The sequence below is a fragment of the Phasianus colchicus genome, chromosome 22 (assembly GCF_987193195.1).
Source record: "Phasianus colchicus chromosome 22, bPhaCol1.hap1.1, whole genome shotgun sequence".
Lineage (NCBI taxonomy): Eukaryota > Metazoa > Chordata > Aves > Galliformes > Phasianidae > Phasianus > Phasianus colchicus.
The window spans coordinates 429,795-457,024 of NC_143457.1; the positions used below are offsets into that span (position 1 = coordinate 429,795).

Here is a 27,230-nt window from a genome sequence, read left to right on the forward strand (position 1 = left end):
AAAAAAGCCAAATCAGTGTAAATTTCTTTTCAGAAAGTCAAAGGTGACCCCTCCAAAAAGAAGCTGATGAAAAATGATGAGAAATCTGCTTCAGGTAGAAGCATGGGGAATAAACAAACCGCACCAAGTGATAAAGCCTGAAAAACTTCATCAAGCAAAATAGAAGCAATCCAGGAAATTTGGAAAAACAACCACAACAACAACAAACAAAAATAAAACAAAACAAACTTAAGAACTCGAGAAAACAGAGGGTAAAGATGAGAAAGAGTGATAATGGTCCTAATCAAGAAACAACTAAAAAAGAAAACCTGAAGAAAACCTGAAGTGGTAAAAGCTTGAGTTGTAGTTTTAGATTAAACAAAAGGAAATCAAGGCCACACTAGGGCAGTTAGAAGGGAAAGGTTTAATAAACCACAGATGTAGAGGAACAAAGAGTGTATTATTCAAGATAAAGTGTAGTTTAGAGAATACATGAGTAGAGAGGATATCTTGTCTTTTGGAAAGATGAAGGAAAAGAGATTGCAAGAACACATGGTTCTGCTGGAGAGAATACAGTGAGCTCTTGAACTCTGAAAGAATACAGAAATTGCTGAAAGGGAGTGTCATGAGAGAGAATGTGTACAAATAATGTATGAGCCAGAAGAATGCTTGCAAAGAGAAAGGGAGCAATTAGAAATAGAAAGGTAAAATCTAGAGGGAAAGGATGGAATGAGAGCATTTTGAAAGAGAGCAAGTTCTTATTGAACAGGAACATCAAAAAGAAGCAGAGTGAATTGCTTATGAAAGGAAGGCACTTCATGGACAACAACTTCATTATGAACAGGGAAAGAGGAATGCTTTGAAACATCCACACAATACATATCAAAGAAGAGATTATCTTTACTGGAATGAACGTAGCTCATTCTGATTCTAGTTCCAGAACATCTAACAGTCTTTAGAAATCTCTCACTTCGCTTCAATGATATAACAGTAAATGATTAAATCATTTTCTTTGTAAGGAAAAGATGTATTTAAATCACTCTATCAAAATCTTGTCATTCTTCTCTATTGCTCTTTTCTTTTTCTGGTTATTAAATGATATTTACATCTTAATCTATTTTGCTAAGATACAGAAGTCCTCCTATTTCAGATGCTAAGATCTATTCAGGGGCATTTGACCTAGAAGACTTTCTGAATTTTGGAGTACTTTGTTTCATATAAACATGAATAGAACTACAGGGAAATCACAGAGGAATAGTATCTCTTCCAAAGGAACAAAAACCTCCTGAAATAATAAAGCTTCAAAAGAAACAGAAGCATGAAATCAGATTATTTACTTTAAAACAAACAAACAAATAAACCTACCTTCCATTATCTTATGTTCATTATATTGTTTTCTTTCTTTTTCTTAAGCTACTTAAGACCAGGTGCTTAGAACTGTCTTCATTTTCCTAGGAAGGAGAACAGCTTTCACATTCAAGTAGAAGGACATATAAGCATGTTTGAGGACAGTCACAGATTGTAATTCTGCCTCTGAGGATCAATCAGTAGTACTTTTTTGATGCGTATGAAAGGAATATTTGAAATAAATACTGCATTGACTTCGCATCCTATGAAGGAGGTCAAAGGAAAGAATTTAATTTTCTGCTGTTTGTAAAGTCCCCTATGTAGAACATATCACCTTTCCCCTAAGATCAGCTGGTATCTCTTTGTAACATCAGCATAAGTTACCTTGACTGTCAAGCATGTGACTCACATTCTAATCAAGACTTTGACTAGATTTTTGTGGGTTTGTGGGTTCTCAATATGTAGCTCATGAAATACAAGTATCCTTTTCATACCTGGATCAGTCTTTCAGTCATGCAGTTACGTTCGTTTCATTATCAATTTACATAAATTAATATCACACACTTTAACAGAGTCAAGTAAAAGTATCACATATTTCTAAAACACGGCCCTGAATATTATGCTTTGAAATCATTCAATTAAAAAAGAAACAGGACTAATCTTTGATTGAGTAGCTTTCTTTTATTCCTAGCTAAGCTACCAGCATGTGCACTGGCCTATATAGTAATTCAATATAATAATTCACCTAAAGATTACATAGCAATTATGTTTAAGAGTCATTATGTATAGAAAGATGGTAATGACTTATGTTCCTTCTACAATGACTCTCAGCTATTTAATATCACGATAATAACCATGACAAGAAATGGTACTTAGACAGTAAAACATATTGTTCCTATAATTGAAGCGTAAATATATAATATTTTTCATCCTTAGTCACTAAACTAACTACCATTAATAGGAAAGAGACAGTATATAAGTGTATACATATATGTTTATATATTTGTTTATATATTAGTGCACGAGAGAGACAGGAAAAGAGGAAGAGAGACAAAAACGTGGTAAGATAGGAAAAAAGTAACTGACAATATTGAAAATAAATATATGCATTTAAATAAGAAATATAAATCTAATTACTTTAAACCTGATTTCTCCACTGTTGGATTTCCTGAGATATGGATAAGCACTATTGACATGTTAAAAATACAACACCACTTTCATCTGGCTAGGAAAATGTATTAGCCCTTAATCCAATATATTTCTGTGATGCCACATTTAAGCAGTTTTCCTCTGAAGAACAATAAATCAGAATATCTCGAAGAAGGTGTTAAAAAATCTGGTGACAAAAGTGACCCCAATTCCAAATCTCAAAGGAAAATAAGTCACCACCCACAGTCTTATTACCTTATTAGACTTGGGTAGGCTTGTTCAGATATTTTTTGCCCTATACTTGTGTCTACTTGAAGAATTTTGTAAATTTTGGTCAGTGAACAAAATCTGTAAAAGAGATTCCTTTTTGAATTCCAAAATAATTCATTTAATTAATTACAAACAATTTTGAATTAGACTCAGACTCCAGAACTTCCCTATTTCCTCTTTTTTCTGGTGACGGAAGTGTAACTATATGTCATGGTTTTAGATTTTTGTTCTCAGTATTCCACATCATAACACCATGTAGTACATGTTAAAGCATTAATGCTCCTGTTCCATGCACAGTAGATACTTCGGGGTACCTGTTTTAGAAGAGAAGAAGAACTATATCCCCCAGAGGACTGCTCACTGTTCTGTTACCATTTCTGCTCAGTGGGAAAGATAAAAACCATTCGTAGATCTCTTGACTTCCCTTTTTTGATTTTCTGGCTCATCTCTGCTCCCAGCCATATCACCTCAGCTTAATTAGAGTAAGGCTTCTATTTTTCAGACACTCTCACTTTAGTTATTAGCTTCAATTCTAATTACGTTATATTATATTGCATTATAGTATGTTATCTTGCATTCTGATATCTTATTTAGTAAATTAGTTTGTTTCTCCTCAGATCATTGCCACTGTGCTGTTTTTAGACCCATCTCCCTACCTTTTCCCCTTTTCCTTTTCCCAGGGCTTGGATTCGCAGGTTCCCCTGCCTCATTAGTCTATTACCTATGTTAGTGTCTGAAAAGTGCTAGAATAGAAGTAGAATAGTGCATAGAGGTGCTCATTCACAAAAACTCAACAGTGATTTCATAACAGCTAATTTAGCTACTTTGATAAACGTTACTGCCTTGAATTACTAAAAAATTCCTGCTAAGAGCAGGTGTCAGTGAATTTACATTGGACAGAATAGCAGTGTACTTTCCAGAGAAATGCTTGTGAATATATCTGAAATCAAGCCAACAATATTCATAGGAAATTTACCATTCACACATATTTCAAAATTGCCAATGGCTTCTACACGATCAACTCTGCACACTTCTTACAAAACATTTCACTGGGATTAAAAATATAAAGGTTCTGTACTAATGATTGCTGGCAATCTTAGGTGAAATTTTTCTCACTTTTTTCACTTACATTAACTCCATTTCATCTGACATACTTTTTAGATTAAAACATTTTTAGAGTGAGGATCTTCACTTTCAGCATTCTTTTCTTAACATATTATGTGAGCCTTATGCTGCTGTATGGGCACTAATGCATATACTAATTCTGTACGACTAAAAAGCATTAACCGTGAATCTATCCTTTAAAAGCATCTATCTTTCAAACACGTAAAATGTATCAAAGAGCCTCTCGCTGGGCTACCATATTCCACACATGTAGAGTATTTTCTTGTTGTTATTAATCACGGGCACCAAAATATCATTATGAAAATTTAAGCACATAAACAATATATTATGAACATACTGCTCTGATGACCAAGAAGGCCAATGAGTTCATTGAAAAGAGCATGGCCAGAAGGTCCAGGGAGGTGATCTTCCCCCTCTGCTCTGCTCTGGTCAGGCCTCACCTGGAGTACTCTATCCAGGTCTGGGCTTCCCAGTACAAAAAAATGCAGGGATCTCCTGGAGATAGTCCAGCAGAGGACCACAAGTGACCTGGAGAGTCTCCCCTATGAGGAAAGGCTAGGTAACCTGAATCTTTTCAGCCTTGAGAAAAGAAGACTGAGAGGGGATCTTATTAATGTCTATAAATATCTTAAGTGTGGGAGTCAAAGGGACATGGCCAACCTCTTTTCAGCAGTCCATGGGGACAGAACAAGGGGAAATGGCCATAAAGTTGAGCATAGGAAGTTACGAACCAATAAGCAAAAGAACTTCTTCACAATGAGGGTTACAGAGTACTGGAACATGTTGCCCAGAGCTTTTCTTCAGAGGAGGGGAGTTACATTCAGCTAGATTGAGTCAAGGTTAGATATCATGGGGAAGACAGAGACCCCCATGCTTTCTGGGAACGCAGAAAACTGCGTTTTCATCAAAACTTACTATAGGAAGTAGATTAATTATCTGTTAATATATATTCTGCTGGTCCTATCGTCTGATTTCTTGACTGAACAAGCCTACACATGCACTGTGATGCTGAAAATGCTTATCACTATTTATAGACAAGATTATTCCTACCTTAATGGAGAAAAAAAAAAAAAAGCATGATAACATCTAGATAGGAAAATTCTTTTTATTAAAGGCCAAGAGGAAAGGAAAGCAAGAAGAACTCTTAAGAAGAAAGTGGAAAAGAAAGAAATCAAAAGGGAGAAAAGCTTGAAAAGGGAACGAGGGGGGGAAGAATGAAGTAAAGAATGCTGAAAGTAGGGACTGTTCAAACCTCACTAAAATTGGCTGTAGTGAAGGGGCAACAGGATCCCTTCTCTGATAATGGGGGAATAGAATTTATTTATTTTTTCCTAGAAGTTCATATTGTGTTGCACTGGTGATTAAAGGTGAGCATTGCTTACATATAATCATGGACTGGCCTGGGTTGGAAAGGACCATAATGATCATCTAGTTTCAACCCTGCTGTCACGGGTAGGTTTGCCAACCAGCAGACCAGGTTGCCCAGAGCCACATTCAGCCTGGCCTTGAATGCCTCCAGGGATGGGGCATCCACAACCTCCTTGGGCAACCTGTTCAAGTGTGTTACCGCCATCTGAGTGAAAAGCTTCCTCCTAACCTCTAACCTAAATCTCCTCTGTTTCAGTTTAAGACCATCCCCCTTTGTTCTATCACTATACACCCATGTAAACAGTCTTTCCCTTCCTGTTTATAAGCTCCCTTCAAGTATTTGGAGGCCACAATGAGGTCTTTCTGGAGCTTTCTCTTCTCCAAGTTAAACAAGCCCAATTCCTTCAGCCTTTCTTTCTTTATACAAGAGGTGCTCTGGTCCTCTGATCTTAGCAGCCCTATCAGGACCTGTTCCAAGAGCTCTGTGTCTTTCTTGTGCTGAGGGCCCTAGGTGTGGATGCAGTACTCCAGATGGGGCCTCACAAGAGCTGAGTAGACGGGAACAATCACCTCTCTCTCCCTGCTAGACACTCCTCTTTTAATGCAGCCCAGAACATAGTTGGCCCTCTGGGCTGCAAATGTACACTGATGGTTCATGTCTAGCTTCTCATCTGCCAGTACCCCCAAGTCCTTCTCTGCAGGCTGCTCTCAAGGTGGTCTTCCTCCTGCCCTTATAAATACCTGGAGTTGTCCCAGCCTAAGTGCAACCTCATTAGATTCTCAGGGGCTGACTTCTCCAGCCTGTTCTGGTCCCTCTGGATGGTTTCCCTTCCCTCCAATGTATCAACTGCACTGCTCAGCTTCGTGTCACCTGCTAACTTGCTGAGGATGCATTTGATGCCATTGGCCAGACCATTGACAAAGATGTTGAAGAGCCCCGTTCCCAAGACTGACCCTTGTGGGACACCACTTGTGACCGGCCTTCACCCTGACACAGAACCACAGATCATGTCCAGCCAACCAGTTCTTAATCCATTGAAAAATTCCCAGGGAACTACATGCTGGTGATCCTCACCTCTGTACCTGGGAAGATCATAGAGTAGGAACCATGCGAAGGCACCTACAAGATAAAGAGGTGATCAGAGACAGCCAGCACAGCATCACAAAGGGCAGATCTTGCCTGACCAATCTGATGGCCTTCTATAATGGAGTGACGGTATCACTGGACAGAGGAAGGACGATGTCATTTACCTCGACTTCTTCAAAGCCTTTGACATGGTCCCTCATCACATCCCTATCTCAAAATTGGAGAGGTATGGACTTGAAGAAGGAATTTTTCAATTACTTTAATTTCAATTACTTTACTTCAATTTCACTACTTCCTATAGTAAGTTTTGATGAAGTAATTTCTAGCTTTCTTCTGATGTTTTTATTTTGGTAGTTTGTAATATATTATTAAATAGCTATTATTTTTGTCTGTATTTCCTATGACAAAAGTTCACTAAAAATGGAAATTTTTCTAATAAAGAACTGATCAGCAGTCTCTTCAGATAGAATCTGAACAGAAACTTCAGTGCTTTTTTTTTCCCTGAAAGTCAATACAGTTTAGAACCTGCTAATCCTGACTGCATCTTTCACTAATGTTTGAGGTCAAAAAGCTAAATCTTGAGGGGAAAAAATAAATAATACCTGAAAGCTTACAGTAACTAATACACTTTGAAACAGCAATGATAGAATATACTGAATAAATGTATCTTCCACGTGAAGATTTTTATATCTTCTGATGAGTTATGCAACTTATTAGAAACAATGTTAAGAAAAACTATTGTAATTTTATTTTATGATTTTTAATATTGTGCTTGCTTCAAGCTGTGAACTACTGTTGTTCTCTTAAAAAAAAAAAAAAAAAATCAAGGAAAATTGCACCTAGGTATGTATAAGGATTATTTTTAATGCTAATGTGTGAAGATTATGCAGAAGCATACTTTAGATACGATCCCACTGATTCTTTGACTCACAAACATCCATTAAAATTGAAAGATACATTGTAGATAAGCCAGCTTCTTATGTGCCTGAAAATTGAGTAACAGATTTCTAATTTTAGAGAAATTACCTGTTTATATATTTTTTGATAAAACACAGTCAGGATATGTTTTGAGCTTGTAAGAGGGAAAGTAAATTTACAAGTAAAAAATTAAAAACTGTATAATGTAAAAGCTAAAAGCAAGTTTAATAATTATCGACTTATATAGATTGGTGTAAAATTTTCAAATTATCAGAAAAAGTCTGGAAAGAAAGAAGTATTCCAAATTCCAAAAAATATTGCAATATTATTCCTGAAGGATGCTTTCCCAGGATTTACTGGGATCTTTACTGGACAAAGTATTTCCCCTTCAGCTCAAACTAGCTGTGTGCTCTGGTGGCCAGGCAGGGTCCTGTCCACCTCTCCCCAGATGGCCACCTCTGTCTTGGCACCAAACTATCCATCCCATAAGTTTACCACTAGCTGGCGGAGTCCCAACTCCAGTACCACCTTGCAGGCTCACATGGCCATTCCTGGTAATTCTTTTGACAACAAAAGCTCCTGTGAGACCATCCTTCGCATCTCCATCCTTTTCCCTTGCCAAAATCTGTCATTTCTTCTTCCCCAAGTCCTCAGGAATAGGGGAAGGCAGAGACCAGCATTCTCTGAGCTGCTGTGCCAGGACAACAGAAGGAATCCAGCAGAAGGACCTGAGCTGACTGGGGCCCTGAGAATGTGTCAAACAAGTTACAGAAGTGGCTACTCATGTGGAGAAGATGACTTTGGTTCTGACATGAAGCAGCCTGAAGTTCAGCATGAAGGTCATCTTTTCAAGATGAGGCATATTGAACAATTGATTCAATAAATAAAAAATGAGTAATACTTAAGAAAACGAACTCACAAAAACAACAAAAACAACACATAGTTCTCTCTCTATTTTTTCCCCCCTTTTGGACCTTGAGAATCTGCATGGGGATTCTTAAGTCCCTACCTGGTGACCCTGGTATGAAAAAGACATTGCCACATGGAGCAAGAGCTCAGCCAGGGCTGGTGAGAGTCCAGGGCACCCAGCAGTCGCAGCAAAGGCTGAGGGAACTGCCTACAATCAGTATTAAAAAAAGTGAGTGTTACCTACAGATGCTTACTGGGATTGTGGAAGATCATGAAGCCTGGCTTTTCTCACAGGTGCTCAGTGACAGGAGCACAAGCGGCACCAGACACATGCTGCAGCATGGACATCTTCCAGCTGGGAGAAAAAGACTGTCCCCATGAGGATGCGTTCCCAGAAAGCATGGGGGTCTCTGTCTTCCCCATGATATCTAACCTTGACTCAATCTAGCTGAATGTAACTCCCCTCCTCTGAAGAAAAGCTGTGAGATTTTAGCTTGGACAAGGCTTTGGAGATGATTTATTGTAGCCTTTTGATACATACAGTGGGCTTAAGAAAGATGGAGAAAGACTTTTTCTGATGATCTCTAGTGACAGGAGAATGGGGACAATTTAAATTCAAAGATATATTTAGATTAGAATTAAGGTAGAAATCTGTCACTATGAGGCTGTTGAGGCAGTGTAACAAGCTGCCCAGAGAAGCTGTGGATGCATCAGTGGAAGAGCTCCAGGTCCAGTTAAATGGCACTTTAGAGTAACCTCATCTAGTGAAATGTGTCCCTACCCAGGGTGACACTTAGTAGAATGAAAAGGCTCTCACTGTGAGGGTGCTCAAACGTGGAACAGGTGACAGAGATACAGAGGATCTCAATCCTCCCCAGATTAACCAGATATAAGTAAGCTTCACTGAATCTAACCTAAAGAACCAACAACCAATGCTTGCAAGTTGTATTCCGTTCAGAGGCTTTCCTCAGAAAACGAGTCAAAGAAGAGAAGCTATGAAGCAGCGGTGAAGGGACAGCTGTCCCACTTACCCCATTAGTCCAGTGGACAGTTCAATGGTACAATTTTCTGCATCTATACAAGGCATAGAAAAAAATATAAGAAGTACCCAAGCAAAAGGGGTGCGTTGAGATCCTCTGGTACCATGGCAACACTGATGTCACCAAAAACAACACAACTAACTCAGTTTTCTTTAGTTCAGTAACAGTCTGTATGATTGTTTGCAATTTAGTCTTCATAGGAAACAGAATCACCGCTTTTCTCTCTACCTGAAGAGAATGTACACAGGGGTAAAGTGATGGGGGGACAGACACACTTATACATGCATCACTAAGCAAGAGCATCCGTAAATAAAAGCATGCTACATAAATGCCAGCTGTGGCTAAACAAATAGAATCACAGAATCACTCAGGTTGGAAAAGACATTAAAGATCATTGAGTCCAACGACCTAACCTTACTACCCTAACAAGCCTCTGCTAAATCATCTATCTGAGCAGCACATCCAAATGGTTTTTAAACACATCCAGGGATGCGATCTTTTAGGTAACAAAGAACTTTTTTATAGCTATAGTTTTATAAAGTTATTCTCTCAAGTTGTTCAATATACTTAGAACCAAAAGGGCAACTATGTACCATGAGAAATAACGAAAAATAAGGAGAGAGAAAACGAAGGAAGAAAGGAAGTAAGAACATGTTTATATTGAAAGAATTAAAAATCCACTCTTCAAGTTTCTGAAAAAGAAAAATAGAGATGTTACCATGCAAGGAATTAAGCAATAATTCTTTTTCCAGCAACCAATACAGAAATATGAAGTTCTGTTTGGAAAAATAAATGCTGAAAACAATTAATAATGTAAAAAAATATATTTATTTTCAGAACTCGCTAATTACATACATTCTTCTAAAAGTTTGAGGTTCCTTTATTAAAATAATTTTCTAATCTAGAAGTTACATAAGCACTTATGTGAAAAGGAAAGATTTATAGATTTCTCATGCAAAGGCTGCTCTGAAAGCAATGCCTTCTATTTTATTTTGTTGGCCCATGATATCAGAGGTAGACATCAGTAGTATAACAGTAGAGATTGAACGTTCCCACCAATATCCCACTAGATTTTGTTGCCATGATGGCAGCATAGTGGCAGTCTGTGAAAATTATATCTGACACAGAAGTGCACATGAAACAAAGATATAACTGAATTCCTCCATGTGGAAAAAACAGCATCCATTGACATTCTTCAATACTTGATGAATATTCACAGAGATTTAACAGTCAGTGTTAGCATAGTGTGTTAGGTGGTGTGTTTCAGCAGTGGTGACAGTAATAGTGGATCAAATCTGCTGCTCCAGGCTTTTTTTTTTTTTTTTTTTTTTTTTTTTAAACAATACGCGCAGCATACAAGCCCTTCTTCAATCACCACCAAAAATGCATAGCTAGTCATGGTGACTACATTGAAAAATAATCTTCTGTAGCTTAGAACTTATTCTATTTAAATGGAAACTATATTATATAAGATTATGATGATACAATTTGATAAATGGGAAGCATTACTTTCAGAGCAAAGAAAATATTTAAGGGAATGTATTTAAATCTTATTTAATTTATTGTGACTTTCTAAAAGATAAACAAAGTCCAAGTGTCCCATAAAAAAAAATTTAGTATTTCTAAATCAATTTTTCTGAAGGAGGGCCACAAAGATGATCAGAGGGATGGAACACGTCCCCTGTGAGGACAGGCTGAGGGAGTTGGGCTTGTTCAGCCTGGAGAAAAGAAGGCTGCAGGGTGACCTCTTAGCAGCATTCCGGTACCTAAAGAGAGTCTACAAAGAGGAGGGGAGTCAACTCTTTGAAAGGGTAGATAATGGCAGGACGAGGGGAAATGGTTTGAAGTTGAGGGAGGGAAGATTTAAGTTGGATGTCAGGGGGAAGTTCTTTACAGAGAGAGTGGTGAGGTGTTGGAACAGCTGCCTAGAGGGGTTGTGGATGCCCCATCTCTGAATGTGTTCAAGGCCAGATTTTATGAGGCCCTGGGTAGCCTGGTCTAGCATTAAATGGGGAGGTTGGTGGCCCTGCATGTGCAGGGAGGTTGGCGATCCACAATCCTTGAGGTCCCTTCCAACCCTGGCCATTCAGTGATTCTGTTATAACATCTGTACATTCATTGATTATACAGTATTCCATCAAAAAACCTTAAAAAATCTTTTAAAAATGAACTAGCAATACATACTCTTCTAAAGGAAATGCTGAATGATTTAAAAAAGTGTTCAAGTGTAATTGAAAAATGTTTGAGTATGCAACTGAACATTTTGGTGGGATATGTATGCATGTAAAATAGATTTTTTTAAAATCTGACTTTGATTATGCATCCACTGATGCATAACAAATGTACTTGTATGGGATACACATTGCTGTTGCAGATCACAAACCTGTGGTGCCTGAGAATATCCACCAGTAACTTCACTACAGCTAGACATTTAAAAATAATGGACTGCTCAATTTGCTGTGGTTTCAAGAAGTTGATACAAAAATAAAACATTTTTTGTATCAGACTAAATATATGTTAAAAGAATGAAAAATATATGTTAAATTTTAATATTTCATTTAAAAATTGTACCATTCTTAGGTGCTGAGTTGATGACAGGGCCTGCTGGGCTGCTGTGTGTGTCTGGGGTGCCCTGTGCTGGACACAGCCAGAACCAAAATAGACCCATACCTATTACTGTTAACCACTAGAGATAAGAAATTAGCTGAAGTCTGTTCTCACTTACTTTCATACCAGAATAACAAACACTTGCAAAGAAACAATCACAACTATTTCTTCCTGGGGAGTAGGTAAACAACCCACACTTTAAATACTTATAAAAAAAAAAAAAAAAGTTATTTTTGATCCTAAATCTGCAAAACTCTACTGTTTGAGGAGTACCATGGAGCAAATGAGGAAAATCACCAATTTTTATGATCTTCAAGATAAGAAGTCCCCTCTATGTAAAAACAAATAAGAAAAAAAAAAGAAAAAAAAAAAACATGCTAGAGAGTACATTAGAAAAGAATTAAGCTTTCAAACAGAGCATGTTTTCAAAGAGATCTTCAAATGCTTTCACAGTTCATTTCCCTCACTCTCCACTGTTTTAATACAAGTACTGAGACATGCACCTGTAATATCAGAAAAAGTAAATACCAAGCTATGCTTGCAGATGTTGAACTGTGACTATGCTGGCTGAAAATCAATTACATAGAAATTGTAGAAATATCCAGAATAAAAATATCTAAAGAGAAACAGAGAAAAAGAGGGTTGGATGCTTCGGATAACTCTTAAGTGTTCTATTCACTGTCACAAACAAAGCTACTAAGTTTACAGTGACTGCTGATAATTTTCTCAAATCTGTGATTCTTTTTTTCTCCAAAATGAAAAACAATTTTAATTACAATGATTTAATACAGTTGCTACAAATATGAGAACATGATTAGACAAAACATATGCTTCAAAATGTTTCTTCCTATCTATCATTTAATATTTTTATGCAGTTCCATCACTTCTATGGTCATAGAAGTCCATCTTTTCATTAAGACAGTTTAGTGAACATTATTATTATGAGTAATAAAATATTATGAGAGGTTGGCAAAGAACCATTTACATGGATTATGAGACCACATAAGTATCTTCACAATTTAGGTGGAAAAAAAAAGTGTAAAAGAATAAATATGTATTCATATGTTTACATACATATGGACATATAGTTCATTCAGCATAGGGAGTTCCAGTGGCCATCAAGACACTTCATCAGTTTTTTGATCGTTTGTTTGTGAGCATAGGCTGATGAAACAAAATGTCCACTATATCTATCTAGTGGCACTGGACAAAAGAAAATTGGTTAGGTTCCACACAAGTTAAATAGTGGCTTTCTTATCTACTTTAAATATTCCCTGTGATATTTTGATGTAATATATAGTTTTGGAGAGAATGGAGTTTCTGTGAAGTACATATGGCAACCATAGGAGAGAGTGATGGAGATATGAATAGTTGGTAGCAATAGCATGACAATGGCAAAGGAAATTACAAGTATCACAGAAATTTTTCTAATGATGAATACAGCTGATGAATGTGGAATTAATAGTGAAGAGGAACAATGGTTTCACTTAAAGTCACTACAGGCAAATAGGATTAACTTGTCAAAATCTGTTCAAGCTCTAATTTTTAGCACTTCAATATTTTCAAAACAGTTATTGTAAATATTCCTTTCAAATACTTATGGCTTAAGCCTTAACAGCACCTCCAAGTCTAATTTTTTTTTCTCTTGTAAATATTCACATGACCAAGATTTTGTTCACTGTACTATCTAAGGAGTAAATAATCTCCATAAAAAATGTTCATTTCTTCATAAAACGATAAGGTCTGACTTGTTTATTTTTCTTCTTTTCTCTCCTTCTTATCTTAAAAAGTGCTGTCAAAGACTGTTCAATAGGAATGCTACTGTTTTTTTTGTTGTTGTTTGTTTGTTTGTTTGTTTGTTTTGTATGCATTAATCTGCTGCAGTATTGTGATTGAAGGAACTATTCGTATGGCAATGATTCTGCAGGAGCTTATTATGAACTTCAAAAATCAGTGATAAAATACAATATATATTGTAGTTGTCATAGCCTCCAGATGCCTTGAATTTGCTGATTGTCTAAAAAATTCATAAATGGGAACATGACGAGAGACGTCTATCTATCATGTCTCTTTACTCTCTGTCTCAAAAAGAGCTTGAATATAAATATTCCATCAGCTTTGCATTAATGAATTCAGTGGATACTTTGCCTTCTGTAACATTACTTTCTTTCCTATGACTTGCTTTTTGATAAATTTTTCCTATGGCTTGCTTTCTGCTAAATTATGTCACTGCAAATGTAAAGATCCTTTCCCCTCTTTTGAGTGTATTAAATATATTATATGTACCTGAAACTCTACAAAGGGGATGGGGGGCAAAATGCCTCCTATACTGTCAGAAAAGAGCAAGTCTGACACTGCCTTATGACACTAAATATGGACAAGTCTCTGGAGCTGGACAACATGTATCTCAGAGTCCTGAACTAACTGACTGATGTGGTTGCCAAGCTACTCTAAATCATTTCTGAATATTCATGGCTGTCAGGTGAAGGTCCTGGCAAGTGGAAAAAGGAATCATCACTCCCATTTTTAATAAAGGGAGAAAGGAAAATCTGGGAGACTATCGACCAGTGAGCCTTACCTGTGCCAGGGAAGATCACAGAGCAGAACCTCCATGAATCTACTCTAAGGCATGTGCAAGAAAGGGGAGGGGGGTGATTCAAGAATGCCAACACAGCTTCATCAAGGATAGACTATGCCTGACCATAGAAGTGCTCAGGTTGGAAAAGACCTCAGAGACCATCAAGTCCAACCACAACCTAACCAAACTTACCCTAATTCTAACAACCCTCTGCTAAATAATGTCTCTGAGCACAGTAAACAAATGGTTTTTAAACACATTCAGGAAAGGTGACTCAACCCTGCCTCTGGGGAGCCTATTCCAGTGCTTAACAACCCTTTCTGTAAAGAAGCTTTTCCTGATATCCAGCTTAAACTTACTCTGGCACAACTTGAGACCATTTTCCGTCATCCTGTCACCAGTGAGAAGAAACCAACCCTGCACTTGCTGTAAGCACCTGTCAGGTACTGGAAGAGAGTAATAAGGTCTCTCTTCAGACTCCTTTTCCCCAGACTAAACAGCCCAATTCCTTCAGTCGCTCCTCATACGGCACATTTTCCAAGCCCTTCACAAGCCTTGCAGCCCTTCTTTGGACCTGCTCGCACCCCATGTCCTTTCTGTATTGAGGTGCCCAAAACTGAACACAGTACTCGAGGTGAGGCCTCACCAGTGCTGAGTACAGGGGCCAAATTACTTCCCTAGTCCTGCTCACCACACCATTCCTGATCCAAGCCAGGATGCCACTGGCCTTCTTGGCCACCCGGGCACACTGCTGGCTCGTATTCAGCTGACTGTCCATCAATATACCAGGGTCCCTTTCTGACAGGCAACTTTTCAGCCACTCCTTCCCAAGCCTATAGGGTTGCCTGGGGTTGTTGTGACCAAAATGCAGGACCTGACACTTGACACTATTGAATCTCACACGGTTCACCTTGGCCCATCAATCCAGTTTATCCAGGACCTTCTGTAGCACCTTTCTCCCCTCTGGCAGATCAACACTCCCTCTCAATTTGGTGTAGACTGCAAACTTACTGAGGGTGCACTCAATCCCCTCATCAAGATTGTTAATAAAGATGTTAAATAGAAGCGGCCCCTGTACTGAACCCTGGGGGACACTGCTCATGACCAGCCGCCAACTACATTCAACTCCATTGATCACAATTCTTTGGGCTTGGCCATCCAGCCAGTGTTTCACCCAGCAGAGCATACATCCATTCAAGCTATGGGCAGCCACCTTCTCCATGAGAATGTTGTGAGGGACAGTGTCAAAGTCTTTACTGAAGTCCGGGTAGATCACATCGACAGCCTTACCTTCATCCACTAAATGGCTCACCTTGTCATAGAATGAAATCAGGTTTGCCAAACATGATCTACCATTTGTAAACCCATACTTACTAGGCCTGATCCCTTGGTTGACTTTTAATTGGTCCATTATGTCTCCTGAGATTATCTGTTCCATAATCTTCCCTGGTACTGAGGCGAGACTGATAGACCTGGAGCTACCAGGATCATCTTTCCGTCCTTTTTGAAGATGGGTGTCACATTTGCCAGTCTCCAGTCCACTGTGACATCCCCGGTTAGCCAGGACTGCTGAAGGATGATGAAAAGTGGCTTGGAAACCACATCCACTAACTCCTTCAGCACTCTAGATGCAATCCATCTGACTCCATGGACTTTTGAGCATTCAGCTTCTGGAGCAAGTCCAAAACCATCTCATCGTGGATTATGCAGGGCCTATTCTGTTCCCCATCCCTATCTACCAGTGCAGGAGGCTGTGTTCCCAGGGAGTAACAAGTCTTACTATTAAAGACTGAGGCAAAGAAAGCACTTAATACCTCAGCTTTATCCTGATCCTTGGTCACCATGCTGCCCTCGGTGTCCAACAAGTCATGGAGGTTCTCTCTAGCCCTCCTCTTGCTGTTGATATATTTATAGAAATATTTGTTGTTGTCTTTTATCTTAATGACCAAGCTCAGTTCTAACTGGGCTTTGGTTTTTCTAATTTTCTCTCTGCACAGCTTCACTCCATATCTGTAATCGCCTGGAACAGCTTGAAAAGCGGGCTCATGTAAAATCAAATGAGATTCATCAAACCAAAATGTAAGGTGTTGCCACTTGGGTTGGAGCAATCTCAGATATGTGAACAGACTGGGAGAAGTACTCAATGAGAGCAGCTCTGTCAAGTAGAACTTGGGGGTCCTAGTGGATAAAGAGCTGGATGTGAGCCAGCATTGTGCACTTGCAATTTGGAAGGCCAACAGTATACTGGACTGCCTCAAAAGAAGGGCAGCCAACTGGGTAACAGGAAGAAGTTGTCCCCCTCAGTTCTGTTTTTGTGAAGTCACACCTGAAATACTGTGCCCAGGTCTTAGGCCCTGAAGACAATGAAGATGTGGAGCTGTTGGAATCAGTCCAGAGGGCAGCCACAAAGATGATCAGAGGGCTGGAGCACCTCTCCCGTGAGGTTCAGGAAGTTGGGCTTGTTTATACTGGAGAGGAGGATTGTTTTTCTGGGGAGACCTCATTGCGACCTTCCAATACTTCAGAGGAGTTTATGAACTGGCAGAAAACCAACTTTTTTCATGGTCTATTAGTGAGAACGGGCAAGAATGGTTTTAAATTAAAAGAAAGGAGATTTAGGTTAGATGATAGGAGGAAATTTTTTATTCACTGTGGTAAAGGACTGGAAAAGGTTGCCCAGAGAAGATGCAGATGCTTTTTCCCTAGAGGCATTCAGTGCCAGTCTGGATCAGGCCCTGGGCAACCTGATCTAGTGGTTGATAACTATGTTCATGTGAGGGCATTGGAACTACATGATATTTAAAATCCCTTCCAACATAAGTCATTCTATGATTTTAAAATGAAAGCTATAACTCCCGTTGACTACAGTATATTTTTTTTTAATGTTAAATATTTTGTTTGCTTCTCTTCCCACACAGTTAAAATCTTTTCTAAATTTGACACCAGCACTTATTCACAGAGAGAAATGTAAAGAACATTTTCAATCTTACTGTAGAGGGAGCCTTTAATTAATTAATTAATTAATTAATTAATTTTTGTGACTTCCGAGAGATCTATTAGAAAGTAACGTCGCAGATCTCATCTGCAGTTTCAAACACAGAAAAATCTCAAAGCAAGAAGGCAAGCAAATAATTAAATGAATAAGAGCACCTTGAAAGGAAATATTTTGTAATTTTACAAACTTCTCTAGGGAATAGATGTCATCTCTAATTCTCTTTTAAAGTTGAACCTTTTTTTTAATTCACATTGCTGTGTAAGGAAGAATGTAGTTTCCATTTCTGACACACAAAAAATAATGTGTATTTTATCAGCATACTCAAGAAAAATAAGAACAAATCAATATGGCAATTAATGACCACGTATTTCAATATGTGGTTTAATGAGAGTTCTTAATACTCTGAGACTAATAACCAGATTGCTGTATTGTGCAATGAAATATTTTTCTTAAGCACTAAGTTTATGACTTTCCAATTAAACCTTTACTATGAGAAAATGTGCAAGTTCTACATCTGAAATATGTTCTCAAATATTCTCTAAATAAAAGACTGCATTCAATATAAACCTACAAACTTGAAGAAAAATATATGATTGTAAGGTATTAAGCAACCTTTTGCTTTAGGTAATGTTTCAAAAATTTTCACAAATTGGATTAGATGCCCATGTTTTAATCAGGCTTAAAAAATTGCTACTTATCTATACAGTCAGTTTCTTCACTGACAGCAGGATTAATCTGCAAATCTCACTGGTTAATGACAATGCTTCAATATACAATACTAATTATAGGGCTAAAAACTTTGCTCCTGCTGAATTCCATATCTATGGAACAATGTAACTTTACATAAGTTGCTCCAAATAATGCATTTGAAAACAAGTTTGGAACTCTCAAACATTATTCTGTTTTTCCAAGAAGTCATAAGACAGTGAACTTTTCTTCTCAACTGCGCTGCTGCTGTCTACTGGTTTCAGCATACTGACTCAAGGACAGCCTGATTCCTGCTTCTAAAATCTACACAGTATTTTAGGAGAGGTTTTTTTTGTTTCTTTGTTTTGTTTGTTTTGTTTGTTTGGGAGGAGAAAGAAAAAAAAAGTTCCTATAGACATATAAATGTAAAACATTATTATTAATGTCATTAACAAAATACTGAAATAACTTATAATACTAGCAGTTCAATGCTTCTCTTCGAGGAAAACAAAAGGTTAGGTTTCTTACTTCAGTTGTCTGTGAAGACAAATTTTATCAGTATTTTTTTAGTTGATTCATTATTTCCTTGATAGATGTGTTTTATTTTTCTCCAGAAATATGCAGTCTTTCAAGCAGACAACTTTTCATTTTGTTAGCCAACTATGCTTTTCCTCACATTTAGTTTCAGACTCCAAATTCATCTTGTAACGTGCTTACAGTGCATTAGATATCAATTTAATTAAAAAAAAAAAAAAAAAGGAAACAAAACAAAAACCTAAAACCTTTTGCTTGTAAATATTTTTGGCTAAAAAAAAAACAAAAAAAAAAACCTACAACTTAAAAATATTTTCTTTTTTTTGTTGTTGTTTAAAAAAGTGTTGGATTAAAAAAAAAAAAGTTGGTTTCTGTCTCCATATACTTGTATTTGTATTCAAAGTAGATATACTTAAATGTAAAAAAATGTAATCATGATGTGAAATCAACCATGTTATAGTGTTGGCTACACTTAAAACAGCATATAAAATATTTTAATAGAGTGATGGCAAATTTGGTTCATTAAGAGCCTTGTACACAGTGCTACCTAATACTTCAGATGATCGCTACCTTTTTGAACAAGAACCAACTTGTTGCAGGATAACCTACAGTTCCTCAGATAACAAATACAATGTGTTTTCTTACAAACGTATCCAACACCCATGAATTCCCCCAGCACAGCCCTACCAACACCGCAGCAAGTTTGATTTGATTTTTCAGCTAAGTTATTTCAGCTGTTAAAAAATTATCTAAGTTTAATCTAAATTTTAAAATGAGGCTTTAATTCTTTGCATGGAAATAGGAAAAATAATACCAGAATGTGATTCTCAATAGTGTTTAATGAAAGCACATAGCCAAGTCAAAACAACAGAAATCACAAGATATTTTTGCTAGTTAATTAACATAATTGCTAGTTACCATGACAAAGTGTTTCAATAGGCCTTAAATCACTTGATGTCAATGGAAGAGTCTTCAATATAGGTGCTTCTTAACTTGTTCTAACTTTTTTTTTTTTTTTTTTTTTTTTAAGATAAATCTCAAGTATTTATTTCCCCTAAAACACCTACAAGAATACTGTACTAAATTTGCATAGAAATAGGACATCAGACATTTACAGTTTGCAGGCATGTGGACTTCACGTAAGCACCCACAGGATCAAATTCAAGGAATGGTATTTAGAAACTACACTTGCTTTTCTTAAAACTTGATCTGTTGTGCTCTTAACCACTTGCACCATTGCTCATCTCGTTTTTTTTTTTAGAAGAGATTCTAAAGTTATACTCAAATATTAAAGGAAAAATCTCCGAAAAACATGTCATATTTAGACAAGATGAGCTTCTTCAATTGAATTTTTACTTGTTTTATTTTTATCTTTGTCATCAGGCAATGAATTATGTCTTGTTTCCCTCTCAAGACCCAGCATGAAATGTATCTGAATGCTATCTTTTCCTCAACTGGTCTATTCAAGTCTTCTGCAAAAACAATTTTGAAGATCAAAAGTAGTGATTTCAAAGCACTCTTACTAATTCTAATGCTGTATTTCCTATAGAAGAGCTAACTAGAAACTCAGAATAAAGGATACAGTAAATATTAAATTAAGCTCCAGTTATTACAATTAGTAATCCTGGAATATCTTCATGCATTTTAGCAAAAAGCACTTGAGATTCAGATTTAATCTGAAATTCAAAGACAGTTTCTATTTAGATTTTTTTTTTTTTTTTAAGGAATATAATGGAAAAACTTACAGTAGGAGCAACCGTAGACCTCAATTCTTAACCCAATTTGGCCTTCTCCATTCCAATCTAAAGGAACTATACGTACATAGCGAGCAATGACTGGGTGTTGCAAATCATGTCGGACCACACTATCAGAGTTTGTGTTTCCAGGAAATGCCTAAGGGAAAGAATAAGAAAATTATTTTATTATTTCTATCTCATACACTGTAAAGATTCTGTTATGAAGGAAAATTTTAGGTAGTGAAGACCTCCGAGTGACTAGTTAGCACTTAAGTTTGGTTAAAATGTTTTCTTTGATACTGAGCAAATGAACAGTGGTTTTAAAAAGTTTTGTAGTGCTCACAACACAAACACTGTAGCACTGGAACCTCGTGCTTTCTCCACAATAGATACAGTAAATTCAGATAAGAGCTGCTGCTAGATAAGAAAGTATTTTGCATCACTGATCCATTGCTCAGTTACTAAAACATTTATAAAGATGTCCAAAAGGGTTGTTCTGTGACAAGATACCCATCCTCTAACAGATTACAAACAGCAGTCACTGTCTTGTAAACAGAAACACTGATATATCCTATTTCCTACAGCAGACCCTCCAATTTCTCAAATTTCCAGGAATACAAAGATCTTTCTTTATTTTTTATGTACTACCTTCTGGAAAATGAGCACACAGTTTCTCTCCTAACCATAGTTACCTCCCACAGCAAAATCAGCTCTTTTTTGACTTTGGAAGTCAAAAAAGTACAAAACACAGTACTCTGTCATGGTTTTATAATTTTGTTATCGGTATTCCACACCAAACATCATGTAAAGCACGGGTAATTAAAGAGTTAATACTCCAGTTCCGTGGACTGACAACTTTCTGGATGCCTGGTTCTCAGAAGAAAGGAAGAACTACACATCCCAGGGGACTTCATGTTCAGAGAGGAGGATAAGCCATGGGAGGGAGTCATGGGATCTTGCTCTCTGGCTCTCTTGCTCACTGCCTAGCAGTGTGTGGGTCTGCTCCCCAACCGTGTGCCTTCAGTTCAAAGTAGGCCTTTTAGTTTCGGACACTCTCTCTCTCTTATTTGATTTATTAGCCTCAATTTCAATTATATTATATTATATTGTGTTATCTTGCATTCCGATATCATGTTTAGTAAAATTAAGTTTTCCTCCTTAGATTGTTGCTGCTGTTCTGGTTTCTGGGCCCAGCTCCCATCTCCCTTCCCTTCCCCCTTTTCCGTCCTGTTTTTGGGCCAGGGGGCCTATGGGCTTGCTGCCCCCTGTCGAGGGCACACGTTGATCTAGATAACTCCGTGACAGACTCTCAAGTAAAATTTAAAAATGACTGAAGTAAATTCAGTGCTTCTTTTGTAATTTTGTACCTCTTGGTAAAAGATTTCATAGTACTCTGCTTAAAAGTAAATGATACCTATCTGTTAACATAACAGATTTTATTGTCTTTTCATCTCATGCACAAACCATTTGTTTTCTAATGGTAAATGTTGAAGATTGCCATTTAGTTATTTTCAGCATTTTCAGAGAAACATCATAAGTCTTCATGAGTAATTTTCAATAAAACGAGTACCTTGGAGCAGTAAACAAAGAAAGGTGATCTTTGCCACACAAATAAACCCATATAGAATCCTATAATACATTCAAGTACTGGAAATAAAAAGAAATGAAGAAACAACTAGGCTGTAAATGTATCTACTGCAAAATATAGTCATCAAAATTTTGTAAAGCCAAAAATTTAGGTTGACACTTTGCATATAGATACAGCACTAGATATTTCAGATGAGTATCCATCTTGTATACTGCACAGTAGATCTAGGTGTAGGTAAAGATTCACAGAACCCTTTCCTTGATGAGCTAAAAAAAAATAATGCATGTAATATTTTTTATAAGGTTGGTTGTTGTACTGCTGCAATTATTGTGCTAAATAATGATGAAGACACTCGCGGCTTCATAGTAAAACTTGTTAGGTACAAAAATTAATGCCTGTGAAGCACTTCCATATTTGAGTGCTAAGCATTTATGAGAAATACAATAGTTCTGTATTCTGAGCTGAATAGCAGACAGACAACAACAAAAAGCACAGGCTGAACAAGAACTAAACAATCTATTGAATAACTGCCTACCATCTCAGATTTAATGCTGTTATGTCCTTGTTAGCAATGCCTCTGTACCATCAAAAACTATGGCAGAAAGTCACAGAGATTCAAAGGACCGCTTTGCAACAAGCTCCTCGTATACTGCATGAACATTCTTTCATCCCTGCAGCACTCTCAGCTAAATCAGGATCGCCCCACAGAAATAATTCATTTTCACTGCTAACAGTCTTGCAAATTGGCCGACCACAGCTAGTACCATTTTCAAGACCTGCTGCTTTGTGCTGCCAATCAAGTTTCTTAGCTCCTCTCCCCCCTGCCCCAATGGCAGTCACACTTCATGATCTCTGCTTTCCATGCTGGAGCTGCAGCCAGTTGGACTTAGGTTTCTCAAGTCCCTTTCAGTCTCAGGAGGGAATAAAACAGCCAGAATGGAATGGATGCAATGCGGCTCTCTCTAGGACACCTGCTGCCTCAGAAGAGTTCACATCTACTGGACAGCTACAGAGCTCCTACAAAAGCATCACACACAAACAAGGAAGGAAAGAAAAACCCAGGACACTGTGCAGGGGTCCTACCTCTCACTAGGTGATACCTGTTTATGTCCATCCTCTGTACACGGAACTGCACCTCATCTGTTCCCCACTTCTTCTCCCCCGCTTCGTACAGGCACTTCAAGACATTAGGGGTGACAAAGTAAGGCTCATGGAGAAGACTGGGCGTACAGGAGATCTTAAATCCCTTGCAGCTAGAGCACTGCTGGCACGTACTTGTCTAGATCACGGATATTTTCCAACAAGCACCTACCGGGCACGGCAACCCACAGCCAAAATCTCATTGCCCCTGCCAAGTAGCCAGCCTGTCGAGAGACCTCTCATTAGAGACTTGCAAACAAGGCTAAAAACATTATTTCCATTTCACAGGCTGGCTTCTCTTCACCACGCATCACCTGCACAAGAATAGATTGGGAAGCACATTACTACGCACCTGAGCATCTTGCTGAGCATGGGCATCATCCACATACATTCCTTCATCTCTGTTTCCCTGCAAAGACACAAGGATAGAAGACTCAGTTCACCAGAGCATCTACTGGAAGCAACTCCTGAGAATTCCCCACTCATGAAAAGCTGCTGGGGATGGATAATGGAGTCCTTCAAAGGGAACACTAGCTTACAAATGAAATGCAGCTCAGATGTACTTTGGGCTTCCTTCTGAAACGAGCAGCAACCCACTTTACTGGGACATTTAAAGAAGAGCCCACAGCACTCATGCACACCCAGAGTCAGAGTTCCCTCCCCGGAGAGGCTGGGTTTGAGGTCATGGGACACACAGGGTGAGAAAAAGCCAGCCTGGAGCTCCTCACCACTGAGTGCAGAGCTGTGCCCACAGCTCTGAACATTCACCCCCTTCTCCCCTCAGCTTGGCTCACCATTGCGAGGGACACGAGGACCCTTCGAAACATGGGAGATGTGTCAGATACGATGCCATCCTCAAGGGAGCAGCCATATTCCAGCAAGAACACACACACAGCACCCGTTAGGAGCAGGGCCACCACCTGGGTGCTGCCCACAACATTTGCCAGCTGTAACCTAGCTAAGTACAGAACTGTGCCCAGGGCTCCCAGCAGCACTGCAGCACTCCAGCCATCATCATTACTGCTACAGCCTCCAATTAAGAAGCGCAGACAGGAAGAAACTGACAAGAGAGCCTTTTGCACTCCTTACGAAGCTTGTAGTTCTCATTAATGCCACAAATCTCTCCATTGGTGCGAAAAGCCAGAATTTCCATTGGGCAACCTTCATCTGCTCCTGCTCCCTAGGGAATCACCAAGGCAAGACTTAAGATACCAGCACCTGCTTGTGACGTGCAACCAGGTTTCTTTAAGAGAGAGAAGACATGCATAACAAAGCAGTAAGTCCTTGGCCAGAACTTAAGCAATACAAAAGGAAGATTTCCAAACCTTCACAGCCCTCCTTAGTTCGTGCACGTCATACATGGTGGTGGGAGTCATCACCCCAATGATCACCCTCTCAAAATTCCCACTCAGCTCCGACTTCAAGTCATCAATCAAATCCTAGAAGGCAAAGAGGAGAAAGGAGTTGGCAGAAGGGACGGCCTTTGAGGACAGAGGAACTGAGCTGTTCAGCACTCCTCTTCAGGCTCCAACCCTCCTTGCATCAACAACTGCTCTGAACTGAACAAGAACAAAACAACCTTGGTCAGGTGAAGTCTCTGCCGACCTTTCTCTTGTAGAGATTGGGTCGTTTTTCACTTTGCGCCCAAGTGACACAACCACGTTCATGCATCTCTGCAGACCACCCACCCTGCCAGTAGTGCTCTTAGAGGTGATCAGAACTTGCTGACGCTGGGAAACATTTAGTTTGGTCAAGACGTCAGTGATGGCATCTTCATCCGTGCCTGCAAGAAACAAATGGAAGCTAGTCAGGATGCTTGCACAAGGATCAGAAGTGCCCTCTGGTCTTGTGCCACCTCCAGTCCCTCACACAGCCAGCTCTCAACAGCTCCAGGACTACATCGATGCACACAAAGCTGCCAGGACCCACGCCACCAGAGCAGCTGCATTTCGGGACACGAAGGGCAGTTCTGTTTCCACTTTCCAACAATTTTTAGGGCAGTTGTGCAGCAGAGCAGTGCAAGCAGCTATGCTTCCCTCTATCAAACCACCAGAGCAGCCATTCGCAGTGCTGGGGAAAAAATAAAAGTTGACCATGGAGGGAGATCAACTTAGCAAAGCCCTTCATGGCCTTCCTGAGAGCCTGCGCTTCTTGCTCAGCGCTGAAACTTGAGACCCCCTCGATTGTTGCCTAAGGCCACAAGAAAAGGATTTAGCAAAGGCAGACCGACGCACGCAGAGTTGAACTGGAAAAAAAAAAGAAGACAAACATGAAAGATGTGAACACAGAGATAGTAAAACTCCACCCACACAACTGATGCTTCTCTCTCACTTCTGTCTCACACAGCAGCCTGTTCTAGTGGGACTTCCCAAGCATATCAGAAAGAAGCCACGGGGGCACAACTGCATGGAGAACATATCTCCATATTGCTGCCCACGGAGTACCTGGTTTCCAGTGAAACAAAAGCTGGACCACCCGGCATCTGTGTTCAGGCCCACCAGGCCTTCTTCCTAGCAGTTCTCCACGTCAATCATAAAGCAATGCGCTCCCATCATAGCCCTAGTCCTGACTTCTCTTGTAGCAGGTAAGGACCAGTATTCTGCACCATTCCTTTTGCTCTGCTCGGCACTGGGGAGGCTGCAGCTGGAGAACAGCGTCCAGCTCTGGGCTCCCAGTACAGGAGACAGCTGGACATGCTGGAAAGAGTCCAACGCAGGGCTACCAAGATGGTGAAGGGACTGGAACACCTCTGCCATGACAAGAGGCTGAGAGAGAGGGGGCTGCTCAGCCTGGAGAAGGGGAGCTCAGGGGGATCCCACCCACGGCTGTAGAAGTTCCGCACAGAAGTTTGTCCTGATATCCAACCTAAACTTACCCCATGCCTGTGTGTCCTGCGGAACCCCACAGATGTGACAGTGGGCTGCTTCTCAAAGGAAACCAGTGCTCGGTGTCGGGAGCGGTGGAGGAAGCAGCTGATCCTGCCAATAACGCTGCCATCGTGCGTCCCTCCCCGGGACTCCCACACCTTCCTCTCCCCAGCCCGGCTCGGCTCCTCGCAGGCTGCAGACACTGCTGAGGCACTCGCGCTCCAGGCCGTCATCTTCCTCCCGTGCTGCCGGACCGCTCTCTGCAGGGCTGCGCTGAGCTCCTGCTGCTGCACCAGAACCGCAGCTCCCGTGCTGACGGACGGCGGAGCTTCGTGCCGGCACCCACAGCACGCGGCCCCCGGGCTGCTGGCGGCACGGCAGGATGCTCCCGTCCCCGCCTCCCTCCCACCGCCCCTCGGCTCCGGCATCCTCCCGTTATCCGCCTGAGGAAACGAAGGCCCCGCACAGGGCTCTGGACGGGCTGACCGACGGCTGATGCCAACGGAACGACGTTCAACACCGCCACGCGCCGGTCCCGCACTTCGGTCACGACGACCCGAGGCATCTCTGCAGGCCGGGGGCAGAGCGGCTGGAAGGCCGCGCGGAGGAAAAGGATCCGGGGGCGCGGGCCCCGGGTCCCCGGAAGCGGAGCGGGCGCGCGGCGCGGGGCAGCGCCGCGGGCAGCCGGGCCGGGGCCACGCGGGACGCGCGCGGTGATGACGCAATGACGGCGCGACCGCGGGCGCAAACGACCCCGCCGGGAGCGCCCGCCCCGTTCCGCGGGCCGACCAATAGGAGAGCGGGAGAGGCGGGGCCGAGCGCGGGCTCTCCGCCAATGGCGGCCGCGGGATTCCGTGCCGGGAAAGCGGCGCTCCGCCGCCCCGCGTCCCCGCCGCCGCCCGCCCCGCGCCTCGGGGCCCCGTCCGTCCCGCGTCAGAACGGAGCCGTCCTCCGGAGTCGGCGTCGCGGCGGGGCGCCGCCGGCTGAGAACCGGCGGCTGACTGCGAGCGGCGGGACGCCCGGTGTCCGGGAGCGGCTCCTGGCCGAGCCGGGCAGCCCCGAAAGAGAGGGACCGACCCCGCCGATCGAGACGCGTTCGAGCCCGGCAGAGTCGGGCGGCCGCCTTCGGTTCCGGCTCGGCTCGGCTCGAACGGTCAGCAGCGCCGTGCTGAGCCGCTGCCCCGCAGGCGGAGGACTCGACTGCCGTTTTCTGTATTCACGTCTGTCCGAGAAGAAAGCTGGCGGCGCTGGCGCTGACCAGGGAGAGGGAGGCCGGGGGCCGGAAAGCTCTCGGGCTGCGGCTCCA

At 40.6% G+C, this 27,230-nt stretch overlaps 1 protein-coding gene across 1 annotated transcript; it reads right to left on the minus strand.

The window, feature by feature from the left end:
* Positions 1-8,194: 8,194 nt before the first annotated feature.
* Positions 8,195-26,614, minus strand: LOC149915227 (uncharacterized). Its single transcript, XM_090122954.1, has 5 exons — positions 25,933-26,614; positions 24,383-24,496; positions 23,410-23,466; positions 20,339-20,486; positions 8,195-10,969 (listed from the first exon to the last, which is right to left on the minus strand). The coding sequence occupies exons 1-5, from the start codon at positions 26,350-26,352 to the stop codon at positions 10,959-10,961; spliced, it is 750 nt and encodes a 249-aa protein (XP_089979080.1). The 5' UTR covers positions 26,353-26,614; the 3' UTR covers positions 8,195-10,958.
* Positions 26,615-27,230: the final 616 nt, after the last annotated feature.

Bases quoted from the DNA above. Each gene is read 5' to 3' on its own strand.
- LOC149915227 (XM_090122954.1), bottom strand. From the start codon at position 26,352: ATGCCGGAGCCGAGGGGCGGTGGGAGGGAGGCGGGGACGGGAGCATCC. The intron at 23,467-24,382 runs GTTTGGAAATCT...GTGTCTTTGCAG, and splicing joins AACTAAGGAGGGCTGTGAAG to GGAAACAGAGATGAAGGAAT. The intron at 20,487-23,409 runs GTGCGTAGTAAT...TCTTTCCCTTAG, and splicing joins ATGCTCAGCAAGATGCTCAG to GCATTTCCTGGAAACACAAA.